The sequence below is a fragment of the Myripristis murdjan genome, chromosome 10, assembly GCF_902150065.1.
Source record: "Myripristis murdjan chromosome 10, fMyrMur1.1, whole genome shotgun sequence".
In the NCBI taxonomy this organism is placed as follows: Eukaryota; Metazoa; Chordata; class Actinopteri; order Holocentriformes; family Holocentridae; genus Myripristis; species Myripristis murdjan.
Genome location: NC_043989.1, coordinates 8,737,127 through 8,754,417, shown reverse-complemented (window position 1 = coordinate 8,754,417; position 17,291 = coordinate 8,737,127). Strand labels below are relative to the sequence as shown.

The 17,291-nt window shown below is 38.7% G+C and overlaps 1 protein-coding gene and 1 long non-coding RNA gene across 5 annotated transcripts in view; one reads left to right on the top strand and one right to left on the bottom strand.

Annotated features, from left to right (window-relative positions):
• LOC115367083 (uncharacterized) overlaps positions 1–17,291 on the top strand; it is a 71,049-nt gene that overhangs the window by 33,512 nt on the left and 20,246 nt on the right. The gene's annotated exons all lie outside the window — the stretch shown is intronic.
• Positions 7,943–15,477, bottom strand: lrit3a (info leucine-rich repeat, immunoglobulin-like and transmembrane domains 3a). Its single transcript, XM_030062792.1, has 4 exons — positions 15,153–15,477; positions 12,927–13,393; positions 10,734–11,039; positions 7,943–10,444 (listed from the first exon to the last, which is right to left on the bottom strand). Exons 1-4 carry the CDS (start codon positions 15,266–15,268, stop codon positions 9,426–9,428), a joined length of 1,908 nt encoding a protein of 635 aa, XP_029918652.1. The 5' UTR covers positions 15,269–15,477; the 3' UTR covers positions 7,943–9,425.

Here is a 17,291-nt window from a genome sequence, read left to right as displayed (position 1 = left end):
ACAGCAGGATGGACACATAACTATGACAGCATTTAACATCTCAATTTCTGCAGCTTCCTTCTTTGTGCCACATTGCAGTGCATTGATATCTGATAGAAAGCACTTTCATGGCTACAATGGGGTGAAGTTCAAGGCAGCCTGCTTTTGAATAGACTAGTCATCCCTTAGCAACACATAGCTCTCACACTACACAATGAAAATCCTCAGATATGACTGAAGGTTGTCTAAAAAAAACAAAAAACAAAAAAAACAGGGTTTTTTGCAAGAAGAATCTTGTTTGAGTCTTGTAGCAGATTATTTGAGGCATATTTATTTTTCTGAACATAGGTACGCCTGGATGAGCATATTTAGTGATAGCTAATTGTTTTTATCCACAATATTTTTCCCTGATATTTTCAGCAAAAACATTCTCATACTTAATTACTCAAAAACAATTATGAGGAACAAATGCTTGTAAATGGAATTGGTGCCAAATTCATGCTCAATGTGTGAAACATGCTAATATTTTCCCATCCATAGCAGTAATTCACTCTTGAGCGCAATTCACAAGCCAGGCCATGAGGTCAAAACAAATCTATGTTGGTTTTCCATTGACCCTGGAAAGAAGGTAATCTGGTCTAGCATGTTAATAGGTTGTGTCAAAACATTGTCATGTGCATCCATGGATACTGCCCACCAGCACTGTGGAATGAGGAAAACAATGAAGCAATGAGCCAGGCCAGACAAACAAGGCGATGAACTGTCTGGGTTGAGATCCCAGTCCAGTCACTAGTGCTGTGTTGCTAGGATGCTCTGTGATGAATCACTGTTTGACAAGTTCACAGGTTGGCCATCTTGGTTTCTGACCTTAGCTTGTTAACTGGATGTAATTGTAATTGACAGAGGATTGTAGTTAAGAGCTAACCAACATCTTCTTGGAAACTGTTTGAGACAGTATGTTTGGGAAGGTTAGATGGTGGCAGTCTTGGTTTGCTTAGTCTGACCTCCAGTCCATAACCTGGTTGACTCGGCTGTGAATGAATTGTTGAAGCTGCACTAGGCAACTTTGCACATGTAGCCCCAAATGGCAGCAAGGGGTAACAGTTTGACATTTTTTTTTTACTTTAGTACCCAGAAATTTTATAACATATCAGTTATCCAATTTCCCCTTGGGGCTCAATAAAGTATTTCTGATTCTGATTCTGAGACTGCATACGGCAGGTTTACCAATTATGTTTACCATCTTGGTTAGCCTGATCACTTTGTGCCAAAAGGATGGGGGAAGTAGGGAGGATCTAATGGTGATGAGGTCAGTTTGCTCTGGATGAGTGCACACCGCACTTCAAAAAAACAAAAATCCAGTATGTTTAAGGCTGTTTTTTTTAAAAAGAGGGTATCGGTGTGCATTGTGTTTCTCATGCTGTTTTGTTATTTGAAGTTGTATTTTATTATTCTGTGACTAACTAGCCAAAAATCAACTCAGTTTCATCACTGTGAGATATTCTTAGCTTAGCTACCATGGGTGAGTCTTGTTTGTAGACTCACTGATTTGCAGCAATGTTTAACATACTAGGAGAAATCCAGCATGCCATTTTGTTCCATTGTCTCTGTGCTGTTGCATTCTGCAGCTGTTCTCAGTGTGCATTGCAATTGATGAATTGCAATTGATTTATCAACAGAAAAATGTGATGAAATCCTACAACAACAAAATAGCATCAGAAATGCAATTTAAATTACCAATCCCTGTCAGTGTGTTTGCAGCTGGATTTTTGTTTTGATTAATTGCTTCATGGGTTACCTGTGTACCATATCAGAGTTTAATCTGGGCAAATATTATGAATCTTCTGGGTCTCAGTTAGGCGGTTTGAGATGCAGTTCTATGCTTTGATTTAGGCTGCTAAGGCAGGTGTATTTTGCCATAAAAGTCATAACAGAATTTCTCATAAATAGTCCCAGCAATGCAACAAATGTATTGTAAAACATGGCTGAGAAACATATTGATCTAATATTAGAGATGCAAAGGAACATTAAACCATGTCTTTGCTGACAAAATTAGAATAGCATTCACACAGATGGTTGACATCTCCTGCAGGATAGGCTGCTCTTTTTAAGGTAGCATGTTGGCACTGGGAGTAGGGACGCTTTTCTTGAACCAGAGGACCCCTATTCAAACTCTTGCATTGATATGTTTCAGCCCTGGTGATGTTTAGGGAGACACTATATCTCACTCAAGTCCAAGAATTCTGTTATGTAGCTTATCCTGATCTCTCTGTGGAGGAGGTAGGTGAAGAGAGAATTTCCTGATGGAGTATCAGTACAACATCACATTATTGTTGTTATTATTATTGCTATTATCATCAATTATCAGGGGAGGTTTAGCTTAAATATGCCCTTTTAGTAACACTCATCTTAAGATTTATATAGCAAAAATCAAATCAGTGTTATTGTCAATTGTTAATCTACACCTTGATTTCCCTCAGTTAGACTACTGAAACTCTCTTCACATGTACTGATCAATCCACTGTGGCACGTCTACACTTGATGCAAAATGTTGTGGCTTGACTCTTAGCAAATATTAGTTGCTAGGCCAACATTACCCCAATTCTTGCCTCCCTCCAGTGGCTCCCAGTGAAATTCAGAACTGATTTCAAAATGTTAGTGCTTACTTACAAATGTTATGTAAGCAGGGGCCTAGCCCCTGCTTATATAACAGAACTCGAGTCCCTATTCTAGCAGTTGGTCTCTCAGATCATCCATTCAAAGCCTCTTATCAGTTCCCTTCACTCCTTGAATCCAAAGGGGGTTGCCTATTGTCTTCAGCGTCATGGAGAGCAAAGCTGTAACATCAGTTTGTGCTGACTATATAGGCTAAAAGAAGACATTGTTACAAAGTTTTTGTTTTGTTTGATAAAGGCATTACAGTCAATAAGGCCAACTGGCCTCACAGTCAACTGAGCAATCACAGAAAGTAACATCTTTGGCATCAGTGATATAAATCTGTAAGCCTGTATATCTCTGTGGCATCCCACTAAAGATGTGGGCTTCAACTTGAATGACCAACACCCACACAAGTGATGGCCACCTTGGACTTTCATACAGTGCATCGCATTGGCAGGTCAGCCAAGTTTCTTTTGCTCACTTTCACTCTGACCTGCTGTCATTTTAGAGTCAAATATTGCATAGTCAATATGTCATAGTCACTTTAGAGCCAAATATGCAGTGTATCAAGAAAACTTATATTTATTTAAGTGCATCTGGAATGTTGAACTTCCCCCCAAAACAGATGTGAATCATTTAAGAAACATTATAGTGATGTGAGGATGTAATATATAACTCATACTGCACCTGTGATATGATATCTTGATCCCATGTGTACAGTGTAGTTAACTCCGTGTGTGTGCATAAAAATATTTTAAAACAGTTTAAGCCATAAACAATAATAATCAGCAGTACTTTTATCATTTGAGTTTACTTTTACATTGTACTCAACAAGTAAATATAGTTTGTTGCCAGGCCAAGTCCATCTGTTGAGTTAAAGTGTCATATCACTCTACAGTTTCATCAAAAAGGGCTCACTGTACTTTGTGGATTTGTCTTATTTCTTATTTATTGTATCAGGACTGGAATGAAAATCTATTTATTTGCTAAGCACAGGAATTTGTGTTAATGGTGCTGCAGAGATACAACAGGCTAGCCAGGAACACAGTACATACTTGATACTGACATGTGGTTTAAGAACAAGATGACCTCATACTGTTTAAAGTACACTATCCAATACTGCATTTAGTACTTTCCATATCACCTCTATTAGTACTAAGCCTGGTCTGGATCAGACAGGTGTCAACCAAACTTACCCACGCAGCTGCCATTGCTCCCCTCTCCTGAAAGGTGCTTATCCCAGCATGCTGTACCAAGGGCCAAGGTTCCAGAGCTTTGCACCATAAAATAGATCAACACTGCCGTGATCGTCACAACCAACATAATCTTGTGCCCCGTCCCTGTGTGGGGAGCTGCACTTTTTCACTGTTTCTCAGGCATTCCCACAGTCAGCACTGGCACACAGCAATTCCCCAAAGCTAAGCAACGGTCGCTGATAAACTGTTGGCATCCTTGTCCAAGGCTTCAACCGAGAGAGACAAGCTTTACATCCCAAAAGAAATTAAGCTAAAGACAGATGCAAAAACAAAATAAAAAAAAAAAAAAAAAGATGGTGGAGGGTTATCCTGCCAGTGCAGTTTACAACCCCAAAACTGTCTGTATGGGATCTTGCTCACTCCTCACTTTGGCCCCTAGGCTGCTTGGCTGTTTTGGAAGCAAAGTATGAAATTCCTGACACCCCCGTGGTAAATTTTACACATCCTAGGCCAGCACTGGAGAAAAGATTTCTTTAAGCAGGACTTAGTGTCTGAAGCAGAATGTGGAATATTCAAGAAATGAGGCTGGGGCAAAGAAAGGTTCCAGAGAATAACAGCATCTTGCCCTCACTCCACCCCCTGACCCGTGTCCTTTGTTGCGTGTGTATACGTATGTCTGTGTGTGCGTGTGTGTGTGTGTGTGTGTGTGTGTGTGTGTGTGAGAGAGAGACATGGCATGCAAGACTGTTGGACAGAACATCCCCCTGAAAAACTTTTTTTTTTTTTCTCCCCGAAATAAATGAACCTCTGGCACTTCTGCAAACTAAGACACAATTAATAAATATTATTTTATACACGCATCCACACAGTTTACACAGGCCACACTCACAATAGGCACTCTGTTTAGTGTCCAGTGAGTGAATGTGAATCGAGTGTGTGTCAGACTGTCTCCTGTAGAAGTTCATCTGGCTCCCAGAGGGAATCGACAAGAATGAGTAATCTATAGAGAACGACCGAGGAGTGGAGCCGATCATCCCTAAATTGTTGTCCTCTTTTTGCCTAGGAGAACAACTAACAGACACCAGAAACCAAAACCTCTATTCATACCCTCCATGACTAGCATATTGTCAGCAACAACGTCACCAGTAACCTTGTAGAGGAGCAGTAGAGGATTTAAATGGATGAGAAAATTACTCTGTCTCCAGATAATGAAAGGGAAACCACTGTTAGCAGTCTAGAGGGCAATGCCCTTTTCCCACAGTGTCACCCTGGCAGATCATAATGAAAATGTTGGTGTCTATAATTTCACTTCAGGTTACTAGTGTGATATACAACAGTGACACATGCATTTGAATCATTGGGTCCAGACTGTGTCAAGGGCACAAGATTCTATATACTACAGCAGTCAAGAAATTTAATTTCATTGCCTCTAATTTTTACAAAAGGAATAGTTCCGGGCCTAATTTGTAATTGGGTGCAATAACTAAAATAAATAAGTAAATAAAGGACAAGTAGAATCCTGGATTAATGCACTTGTGGCTGCATAACTGTTAATTTACACTTAATTCCCTCTCATGCGCTACTGCCTGAAAACCTTTCAATATTTGTTAAATTATTAATTAGTAAAGATAAAAAATATACAACATTATTACTGTGATTATCTCTTATCTGTTCTAAAACAATTGTAAAGCATGGCCTTGTGACTTATTGCTTTAAATCATGCTATGATATAATATGCCATCGTCCATTTGCAGAGACATATAATCGTGTAACATTTACAGACTCAGTACAGCACCATGCACATTTAGGGTGATTACATACAGTTTAGATCTAAATATCAATTTATTTAAGTGTGGTTTCAGTTTCCTAATTTTCTTAATCTCTTGTACAAACAGTTCAGAAACATTATTTCCTATTTAATGTTAGCAATTGCGCTACCCCTGGCAAACATAGTTTATGTAATATATTACATAATGATAGATACATAATGCTTACACAACAATGTGCTTTATTATAAAATATTAGATGTGCTGTCTAATGACCAATGACCAAGTGTAATAAAAAGATACATTATTGTACCACAGCAGTGCAAATTAATAGATGCACTTTGGTGTAACTTCATTATAACTTGTGCACATGATATGGGAGGTCAAAATCAAGATTTATAGTTCAGCTACTACTCATAAACAAAGTGAATGGTCAGCCAGCTTGGAATTACTAGTTGGAAGTGTGGGTATCATTTCACAGTTCTGATTTCCATTTCAGTACAAGTGATGTTCAAGCACACAGAACAATGACAAAAAAATTGCCTGTTGTTGATGGTAAGAACTGAATCAGTATAAGAGTGTTTCATAATTAAGTAAATAATACTGCTGTATACATTTTGGTATTCCCCCTGGAGTAATATAATGGAGTTTTTTTTATGTTTGAATTTTTGTCAGAGTTCTGAGTTGACATGAACACTGCATAATAGTTTCTTGTTAACATGAACAATTACACTTCTGGTTAGGTGTTGAGCTAACAAAGAAAAACATGAATTAATTAGAATGATTTTTAGATGAGTGAGGGCTTAAAGAGCTTGGCCTGCTGTATTAAAAAAAAAAAAAAGATTTTGAGACAAATCCACCTAAGACTATTCTGTTTTACTTATATTGTTGAATGGCTTTGTTCCAACCCCACAGCATTTTTTTTTTCAAGATCTCTCTCTTTTTTTTGGTATATTAGCCATTGTGTGCTCAGCCAAGTCTCCACTGGTCTCTGTGATGGCACCAGGCATGGTTGCTAAGAGATTTGTGACGCAACTGTTAAGTGTCTTGCTTCTAATTGCCCCGGCTGAATGTTGCACTTGAGAACCACAGTCTTTTGGCCACTGTGGTGTAGTAGAGAAAAAAGAGGGTAAAAGAAATCTACCTCTCTGTCTCTCTATCTGTCTATGTATCTTTCTATCTGTCTCTGTCTGTCTATTCATCTGTCTGTCTGTCTGACTGCCTGCCTGTCTGTCTAACTGCCTGTCTGTCTGTCTAACTGCCTGTCTGTCTGTCTGTCTGTCTGTCCATCTGTCTAGTCTATCTATCCATCTGTGTAACTGGCAGTTTCATCCTTGCCTCTCAGTCCATTCAATCTGTTTGTTGAAACAGCCTGGCTGTTGCCATGATAACAGAACAGCTGGCATGACAGATTAGACAGCGCCGCGGACTCATGCAGCTGGTGGCACGGAGGTATCCATGGGAACAGTTTTCCAGGTCCACCCATTATCTTATTGGGATTTACAGCAGCCCCTGTTGAGAGTCCATGACAACCGTGACCCATCGATTTGCAGGATGAACTCGCCTGTTCACAACTCAGTGAACACACATATGGGATCCCTCCATACATTTCCATGCTCACTTAAATCCACAGATTACAATGATCACACTCGTATAGAATAGTATCCTCTGTATTTTACTGATATTGAATAACCCTGAGTATTACTTTTTGTCGAATGCATTTTTGATCATGCACACTTATTTTGTTGGCGTCTGTGCACCTCCCTCCCAGCACTAGCACCAAATCCAGATTCACATACATTCACTTGCAATAAGACATAGACGTAATGAGGACAGCACTGTGTGCATGGAGACACAGTTGCCACTGGGATTCAGCTGCACCTGTTGCACAAGCACAGAAAAGGCACAAATCCGTTGCTGATAGAGAAAGAGAAGACATTATTACTTCAGCAAACACTGAGGCATAAATTCAGAGTGACATGGATACCAAACAAGTTAATCCAGAATTCTTCAATTGGTCAGCTATTCATTTATCAGCTTTGTATTGATTAGTATTATTATTATTTTATCTTTATTTTTTTTATTTTCTGAACAAACTACGATTACACTAGAACATTATTCATGAGTATGTACTGATCCTCTGATAAACGCTAGATTTAAATTTAGCAGGTTGTCTATTAATCTATTAAATGGACTATTTTATTACTTGAACATGCCTATAACAATTAGCCTAGACATCTTAGATTTTCTTTGTTTATGGACAGCCCTAGTAGAGAGAGTGTTAATGAGTTTGAGTGAGAATGTTGTGCACTTATGTATTAGGATAATGTGGTATAACACAGGTTAAATTCACAAGTTTTCAATTTATTAAAAAGAAATGTACAACTCCATTTATAGACAAATACATACATTTCATCACACAGAAACTGGCAAAGGGTATTGGATGAGTCAAACACTCTATTACACATGGGTTAACAGTACTTAGATGTAGAATAAGGCAACAATCAGTTTGAAGGAACCATGATGGTATAAATAAGCAGTGAATGATACTTTATATATCTTAATACCATGGTCTGGCTGAACACTTGTTTATGATTGGTTGGATGGTGTGCGTTCAAAGTGTGCAATGCGTATGTAGTTCATACGTGTTTAACCACAGCAACAAGCTGAAACTGAAGTGCAAGGCTGACTAGGTTAGTCATCAGCCACCACACTCCACCCTGTTTTTAAAATACATATTGCTTCAAATCTGTTGTGATTATTTCCAGTAATTAACACTGGCATAATTTTAACACCAATATTAAACTAGCTGAGCCATTTTTTTTGTAGATATGTGTAATATTTAATCCATTTTGCCAAATTCCACATGCCTACAGGGCTGTGGCTTAGGTTGAATAATGTTAACTGATTGAGCTGCTGGCATTATTTGGCTGTCGGACCTGTACAAAAATAGTGTGAGTAGAAAATAGTTATTTTCAGAGTATGCAACTCCCTAAATTAATTATCTGGCAAGTGGCCATGGTATAAGTGGGATGATCCACTCCAGGGTGCATTATCAAGTCTTTAATGTGCACCATGTAATGAATTATCCCTTACATATAGTTATACATAGCATCATTCATACATACTCTATAAATAGCTCTTGATTTGGTATTACTTGACACCATCATATGGTATTCAAAGGTAAATTTTAAGTCTGAGACACACTGAACTTTTGGCATCATGAACACCACAAACATTACTGACAGCTTTTTTGGATGATTGCAAGATTATGCAAAGTTGAACAAAAATTCTGTGCTGGAATGACAACCATTTGAATTTTTTTCACCAAATGTAAGGCTCCATAATAATTGCATAAATAAAAGTATCAGTCATTATATTGACTGAGTTGTGACAAAACAGATTTTTGGACAACCAAACAACGGCCAGTTTTTTGTTTGTTTGTTTTTGTTTGTTTTTTGTTTTCTTTGGTAACATTGTATGTTACTCATTTAGAAATCATTATATAAATCTTTATAAATTAATAGTTTTCTTTATGAATCATTTGTTATAGGATAACTTAAATATAAAAATTGCTTTAAACCATCAGATAATTACAACAGATTATTGCTACACAGCTCCACAAATGTGTGTAACCTTGCTATACCTGTTTTGATGTTTCTTACCAAGTCACGGATCCACTAACAATTTCCTAATTGCTTATAAAGATTTATAAATGATTTGTTAATAGTTAATTGTTTACCATTGTCATAAAAGGCATATAAAGTACATTTAATATAGAATGTTACTAGTATAGAGTCTGTCAGACAGGTCTGAATTCCTTGTGTCAGCAGAGATATTCAGACCTGGAACTGTCACTCTTATAGGTCAGCTGAGAGTCAATGCTCGACCTGGAGCATAGGAGCATCCGCTCTGACTCTTGAGTCTGTCGCCGGGCCCAAAGCTCGGTTGGGTGAGAGTTTAGTGTCCTTTGTTTCATTGAAATTGTCTCAAACTTGACATAACTCTCTTTTTCAAGCTCCTCTTCGTCTATAGGTGTACTTCCCTTGCAGTACAGAGCAATGATTTTATAGAGCAGGAAGGCAATGAGAGGCACAGCCACAGCACAGGCAATGCCACTTATGATCATGAACAGCTGGTTCTGCCCACCATCCTCTACAACTTCTAAAGTAGAAAAGTCAATGCAAGGGTCTTTTCCCTTTGTCACAAGGCAAACTGAGTACCTCAGCCCAGGTGCCAGTCCCTCCAACAGCACTTTGCCACTACCAGCACTGGTTTCCACTGTACTCTTGCTGTCATCCTCACCATATGGCGAATACACAACTGTGAGTGGGGCGTCACTCTGTAAACCATCTGTGGTCCAGAGCAACACTGCACTATCTGATGTTATCTCCACAATCTTTAGGTCTTTGACAGACTTTGATGTATCATTCTTATTGCTCTCTTCATGTGCTGCAAGCTTTTCTCCATTACTTCCTTGCTGGACCTTTGCAGGTTTGACTGAGCTAGTCTGTAGACCATCACTAGGCGTGGTTTTCCTTTTTGTGGAGATAGCACGTGTTGTAGTTTGCATTCTAGGCATGGCAGTAGATGCAACAGAGGGCGTACTGGGAATGGCAGTTGGGGTAGTAAGTGTTGTGGATTGGGTCTCTGCTCCAGTCTCAGCACTGGGTGTGGAAGGGAGGATAGTAGTAGTGAAGGCGCCAGCTATTGAGACAGAAATGATGGCCTCTGCATTGCCCGCAAAATTCTTAGCCTTGCAGCTGTAATTTCCAGCATCTTTGTACAATATCCCATGCAAGCTCATGATGGACCATCGGACACCCTCCCCAGGAGACTCTTGGACTGTAGAGTGGAAAAAGAACACAAAAGTTCACATACACCAGATATTAAAAAATTTCTTTATGTGTTTTTAAAAGGATTATGAGAATGAATGTTGAGACTGGGAAACCTCAGACATTTTATGGATAGAGAGATAGATACATACAAGCACCTTAATGTATAGTTCTCCCTATACTACACTACGACACTACATGCTTGTACAATAGAAAACAAATATTCAATAGCACAGTAAATTTGAAGTTACTTTCATTGTTTATCCAGTTCAAAAAACTTAAAAGCCTTGGTACTGTACCAGTGTTGTTGACAGGTGAGCCATCTGATTTGGTCCATACGAGGGTTGGTGTTGGGTAACCTGTGGCATCACAACGCAGGAGTACATTACTACCTAAAGAAGATGTGATCTTGGTCGCAGAAGTCATGACTGATGGTTTTACACATTGGTCTAGCTCAGCTCGTTGAAATAGGACACCAGCCAGGTTCTCAGGTCCACTGCAGGACAGGAACATGTCCATCAAAATCACTGGTGTGTCGGACATTTTGGAAAGCTCAATCAGCTTGGAGATTTTGCAGTCACAGTACCAGGGGTTATCTTGAAGACCTGATGATGAGAAGGTGAGATGTACTGTTTAAATTGAGTTTGTTTGCTGACTCGCCTGTCCAGTGTCAAAATATATCCCTTTAAATGGTTTCTTAAAGTGTTTGTGCTGAACAAACACTTTAAAACACACACCTTATAAAATGGTTGAAAGGACAATATTAGGTTGACAACAAAATGACTAATTCAGCAAACGTTAAACAAAATGACTGATGGCTTTTACCACCTCAGTCCCCTACATTCTACATTTTTCATGTTAATGAACTCAAAGTGTTTTAGAAATTCATGTCACATATGCTCCTTTACAAACAACTGCAAACACTTCTAGTGCATTTAACGGGAAGATCATTGCATTAGTGCCTACAAAAACCCCATAACCAGATTAGATTGTCTTAACAGTGGCAAAGCACTAAAGCTGGCTCTGGTCTTCCTCTAGTTTGTGGTAAGACAGTATTTCCAGCAGCTTTTCTGTTTGCACAAGCATCAATAGATTGTGAGCAGTTTGTACATACTGTAGGCCGTGTTTGTAACACAGGGTTAACATCTCAAGTTTGAGTATTTTATCATTTGTATGGTTTACTGTAGGGTACTCACTAGATTATAAATATATTTAGGTGAAAATTTTGAAGTTGGTAAGTCAAAGTCTTATTAAATTGTTTAACTGGTTGTAAAGATAATTTATTCTTAATGAAGTCATAATTAACAATACATGGGTGAACCGATTTACACAAAAAAATAAATACATAAAAATAACAAGAAATGCCTTTATTTTATACGAAAGAAGCTATAATCTATTCTGCGCATGTGCAGTGTTTTTCTTACAGCCTAATCCGGTTTCTCCTTCAAGTATCCAAGTGCATAGAGCCAGTTCTTTTGGTAGGGATTAACTAGCTTGCCCTTAAACAGCCTATTAATATTATCCCTCCCTCTGCCCCTGCAGGAGCAACCAAACAGCCAACCTCTTCGGACCTTTGTGTATCCTCCATATATCTTAAAATAAATAATCCTTAGTATCAAAACTCAACAGCTCCTTAACTTTTGTTCAATAGAATCCATCAAATTAAATCTGTTCATATGCAGCTACAAACCAAAGAGAGTTTCACCCCAACATAACATTATATTGGTATAGTTAGGCAGTATAAATATGTTTACCTATTAATGGCTTTCACTGCTCCCACCACAAAATGACCATAATATATGTGTGGAGAGTTGATTGGATGATTAGTACAATCAATATCAATTAACTCAACAGCTACTTGATGTGATAGCATGCTGCATGTCTGCCTTTAAAAACATTCTCCAGCCCACATACTTGTTTTGGAGGAAAAACTCCCCACCCCTTGGATATTAAAGCACCCCTAATCTCCTTCCCCTACCCACTTGCATTTTCAGATGCTCAATGAGGGAGAACAGCACCAAACATATGCACTCAGCATTGTAAAACACTTCAGCTATGAAGGCTATAAAATCTTGTCCTAAATGCTAAAACAAATAATGACAAAGCCATGTTATTGTTCTGCATTGCGATATATCACCTCTTCACCAGTGATTTTGCTTCCTGGGCCTACATAACCTGGGAAGACCCACCCCTATTCTGCCTCTGATTGGCTAACCCTAACCCAACCCTAACCCAAACCAGCCTAACTAACAAAGGCAGCAGCTGCTATCCAATCAGAGGAAGAGTAGGGCAGGTATGCAGACCCAGCAAGTCAATTTAGTATCTTCCCAGGATAGACAGGATATCACACCTCTGGGGTGTGGCAGTGTTCAGGGCTCACAAGGGACTGTATGTAGGAGGAGACAGGTTCTGTTGATGAGGCACTTCCTACTATTTGTTGTCCAACCCTGGCCCAAACCTAAAGCTTAGCCAGACAGACCTATTTCCCTTACCTAGAACAGTTTTCTGGGAGGTATTAGAAGAGACGGGCATTCCATTGAAGGGGGGCCAGATATCCATGAGATCAGAGGGCAGGCTGGATAACTTGTTGCTGGATAGATCCAAGTAGGTAATATTTAAGAAATAGGGGATTGCCTCTAGGGGAACATTTGTAATCCTGTTGTTGTGGAGATCCAGAGTCCTCAGCTTGGGCATCTCCTTTAGTGACTCCCAAGGGAATATAGAAATCATATTCCCATCCAGCCTCAGCTCATGAAGCACTTTGAGGTTGTAGAAACTTCCAGCATCCACTGTGGTGATGGAATTGTAGGTAATCCAAAGGTACCGTAGGTCCACCAGGTAGTAGAAGGCTTCTGTTGGGATTCGCCGGACAGCTGTTTTCTCAACACGAAGTTTGACTGTATCCACAGGGACGTTTACAGGGATATCAGACATGTCTGGGTCATTGCAGAGTACAGATCTGAAAGGAAAATATAAGTTGATTAAAGGGTGTTCACCTGGGACGCATTGAGCCTGTACCATATACTGTAGAGACTATTCTTAAAATACACCCCTGCAAAATTGTTCTAAAATGTATAACACACACACACACACACACACACACACACATACATACATATATATATATATATATATATATATATATATATATTTATATATATTTATATATATATATTTATATATGACACTGCAGGCCATGTAGCCAAGGCCGAGGCAAGTTCCTTGCAATTACTGAACAAAAACACATTCATTTAAGAATTTTGGCTTTGAGAATTTTTGAGATTTTTTTTCCTTTGTATTTAGGGTTGAGCATGTGCAATCTCTATTTGTATGGTAAAAATAAAGGAAAATCTGTTGGAGTCCTTTCACAGTGTGACAGGTGGCACTGACCTGTATGGTTTCCTGGCATGCAGTCAATCCTGTAAATCCCCAAATTAAAAACCTAACTACTCTAAGCATAATGGATTTGAGTAGTCACTCTATTCCATAATGCTTCTCCTTTTTTTTTTTTTTTTTTTTTTTTTTTTGGCAAATTAAAGACCTAACTTCTCTAAGCATAATGAGTTTCAGTAGTCTCTCTATTCCATGATGCATGGTTTCATTTTATTTATTTATTTATTAATTCATTTATTGTTGTTTTTATCATCAAATATTTACTTTTGTCTAATAATTAGACCCCAGACCTGGAAAGAAAAGACTGACCATACTTTTATGGTCAGCACCTTTGAATGGTCGTTTGACTTGTGCACTCCAAGATGGCTGCCGCAGAAACAATGTTATTGCAGCCATGCTAAACATGCCAACTTCCTGTGCCACATGCACTGTTTGCATTGCACATTTTCATGACTTCCAAATCAAAATTCTGTGGTAGCCATCTGGAAGTGTACTGAAAGAACCTTGATCTTGACCCATCAGGAAGTGGTTCTTTGTTCATTATAATTCTGGGAGCTGCGACAGATGTTTGGTCTGTGATCTCAAACACTAATTGGAAATCAGGAAAATGAGTCTGTGGCAAAGATTTATGATTCAACAAAATGATTGTCCCATTTATGATCAATGATGCAGCTCTTGCTATACAACCTAATGACTTCACAGCTTAAAATCTTGATGGTTTTCTGCTGCAGGAGAAAGTTGTGATGTTCATAAACACAAACACAAACAGAATTGTCTTAGGCCATGGAAATATCATGATGAATTTTTTAAATTGGGATATTTTAAATTTAATATGATTGTCTCATTAGTGACAAGAACTCATCCCAATATTCCACCACCTGCAGTGATCCAAATGATCAATCATTTTCTGTGTGGTGGTAGTTATTAGCTTTGACTTTGCCTGCTAGGCAGAGGAAGGGCTAAAATCTTGTCAGAAAAGGCATCTGACTAAATCAGAGCCACAGGTTCTGATAGATTGCTTTATTTTGCTTTTACTTTGTGTTTTGCTTTTAATTTGCCTTGGGCATTGCTGGTCAGTCAAACAGCCCAGCATTACTAAAATAACTCCTAGAATAATTAGGATTTGTAAAGCATTGTTTCACAAACAAAAGTCTGCATTTGCAGTTGCATGATATGTTTTTTGTTTGTTTGTTTGTTTGTTTGTTTTTGGTGTTTGATTGCTTGGTTTGTTTACCCAAGGCATTTAAAGATAAATTAATTAACTGCATTTCCAGTAATATCGGGTATACTAACTGTATATTCGGAGTAAAATAAAGTATAAATACCTGGTTCCTGTTCCATCGTTCTGTCCATGGGAAACACAGGTGCATTGCGATGGACAGAAGGAATGGGCCACACTCAGGCAGCATAGGAATACATGAGCGTAGAGAAGACGACGCATGATTTCATCAGGTGAACTCGAAATGTTCACATCGAGGAGAAGTTAGGTGAAAAGACATCCGTATTCCTTTAAAGACAGTCAGGGTGGTAAAACTTCACCAAAAGCAAAACAAGAGAAGATATAAAGAAAAAAAAAATAAAAACAAAAACAAGCGTCCCCTCGAAGCAACAGTACACAGGCTCAGGATCTACTTACAATACAGGTGACTGAAAGGGAGGGGGAGGGGAGAGGAAGGTGAGGCAAGGTTGGAGTGAGATTAGCAGAGGATTTCTTGGGGCTCACTGGGTCATGGAGGTGGGGCTGAGGCAGTCTTTTGGGCATGGCGCTAATCGGCTCGCTCAGGAGAGGTTCCCTCTCACGTGATATAACCACACCTTTGTACATCTCTCCACTGCTGGCAGGTTTACTGTTTCGTATTTTTTTTAACCTGATATTTCTTCAGTACACATGCTGTTTTTGAGCACTGCCCTGCCTCAAATGCATAGTAACAAACCTTTACACCCAGGCCCAGTCCGTTTCAGTCCTACCCAGCCACATTTCTTGCAAATCACTTTTGTCCTCAGACTTTTCACCACCAGTTGCTTGAAATGGTGTTCTTATACTGTCAGTCTCTCTGGATAATAGTCAACTACATGCCAAAAATCTAAATGTATTAGTGAACTGGACGTCATGCTTCAGGTGTGTGAGGGAATTCTGTCTTACACAAGGGTGCAAGCTGAAATCTTGGGTATGATTTATTACCTGATTGGGTGGACCATGGGGATGGAGTAGGGGGGCAACTGTTCCAGTCTGGGACTGACAGTGCCTCAATATGCAGGAGCCATACTGCAATAATGTGTTTGTGTTTTATGCACACTTTGGTTCAGCATTGTTACATGTTTGGTTATTTTCAGGTGGTGCTTGCAGGGTTACATCTGCACATTCCCCCTCTACAGTGCACAAACATGAACCATGCTGGCTCAGTATTCCACTGGGAAACTAAGGCGTGCTGATATTGTACAGTAGCCATAGCAGGCCTTCCACAGATACTTATGGAATGGAAGAACATGCAAGTGAACTTTGACACGTTAATGCAGAACAAGACCCACGCACTGATGTTGTTCAAATTGAAGCAATATTCTTCAACATAATCTAATTCTTCAACTTTCTGTTACACTTAAAGGCAGAATTTCTATCATTTCAAAACAGATTTGTTGTACAGATTTGTTGGACCTGCAATCATAAAGCATTCTTGGGAATTTGAGTCAAATATCTGTGTTAGTTTCACAGTTATAGCCAAAAAAAAAAAAAAAAGAAAGAAAAAGAAAGAAAGAAAAAGGAAAAATTATAACCATCTAATGGCCTCTATCCCATGTACAGATACCAGAATCTACTGAATTGTTCTTTGGATCAAGGCCTATCTTGTCTACCAGTTTTCTCACTGACAGACAGGCATACCACACAAACCACACAAACCAATAAGGGTGAAGCATAACCTCATAGAAAGAGATCAAAATAAATGGAAGTTCAAAATAAATTTGAAATATCTGTGAGATAATCCACAATATTCCTGATTTCATCTCAGTAGATCTTTGTCTTAATATTGTCTTGTCCTGACAATTTATTACTAAAATAAAGATTTGATTCCACATTTCAAAGTGTGGAATGGATTCTTCATGTGTAGAGTAGCCATGCACTCAAGAATTAAAATTTTGTGAAACTGAACTGTGCATAGTAATGCCTTTTATGTCGGCTTATTCATAGATTTTTCACATACTTGCCACACCCTGTAGAGCAATTTAGCTTTATTTATTTATTTGTTTAACCAAATTTCAAAAAGTGCTCTACACCACTAGCTCCTTTTATGAAGAAGAAAGGGAGACATCTACTGGTGTGTAATAGTTAGTACATATCAGACCTGCATTCTTTTTCCAACAAAACATTACTGATTACTATTACTTGCCTCCTTCAAAGTAATAAAGCATTTCTCTGTAATTTAATATTTGCTGTACTGCTAGTACATGTCTTTGGCCACTGGTAAAAG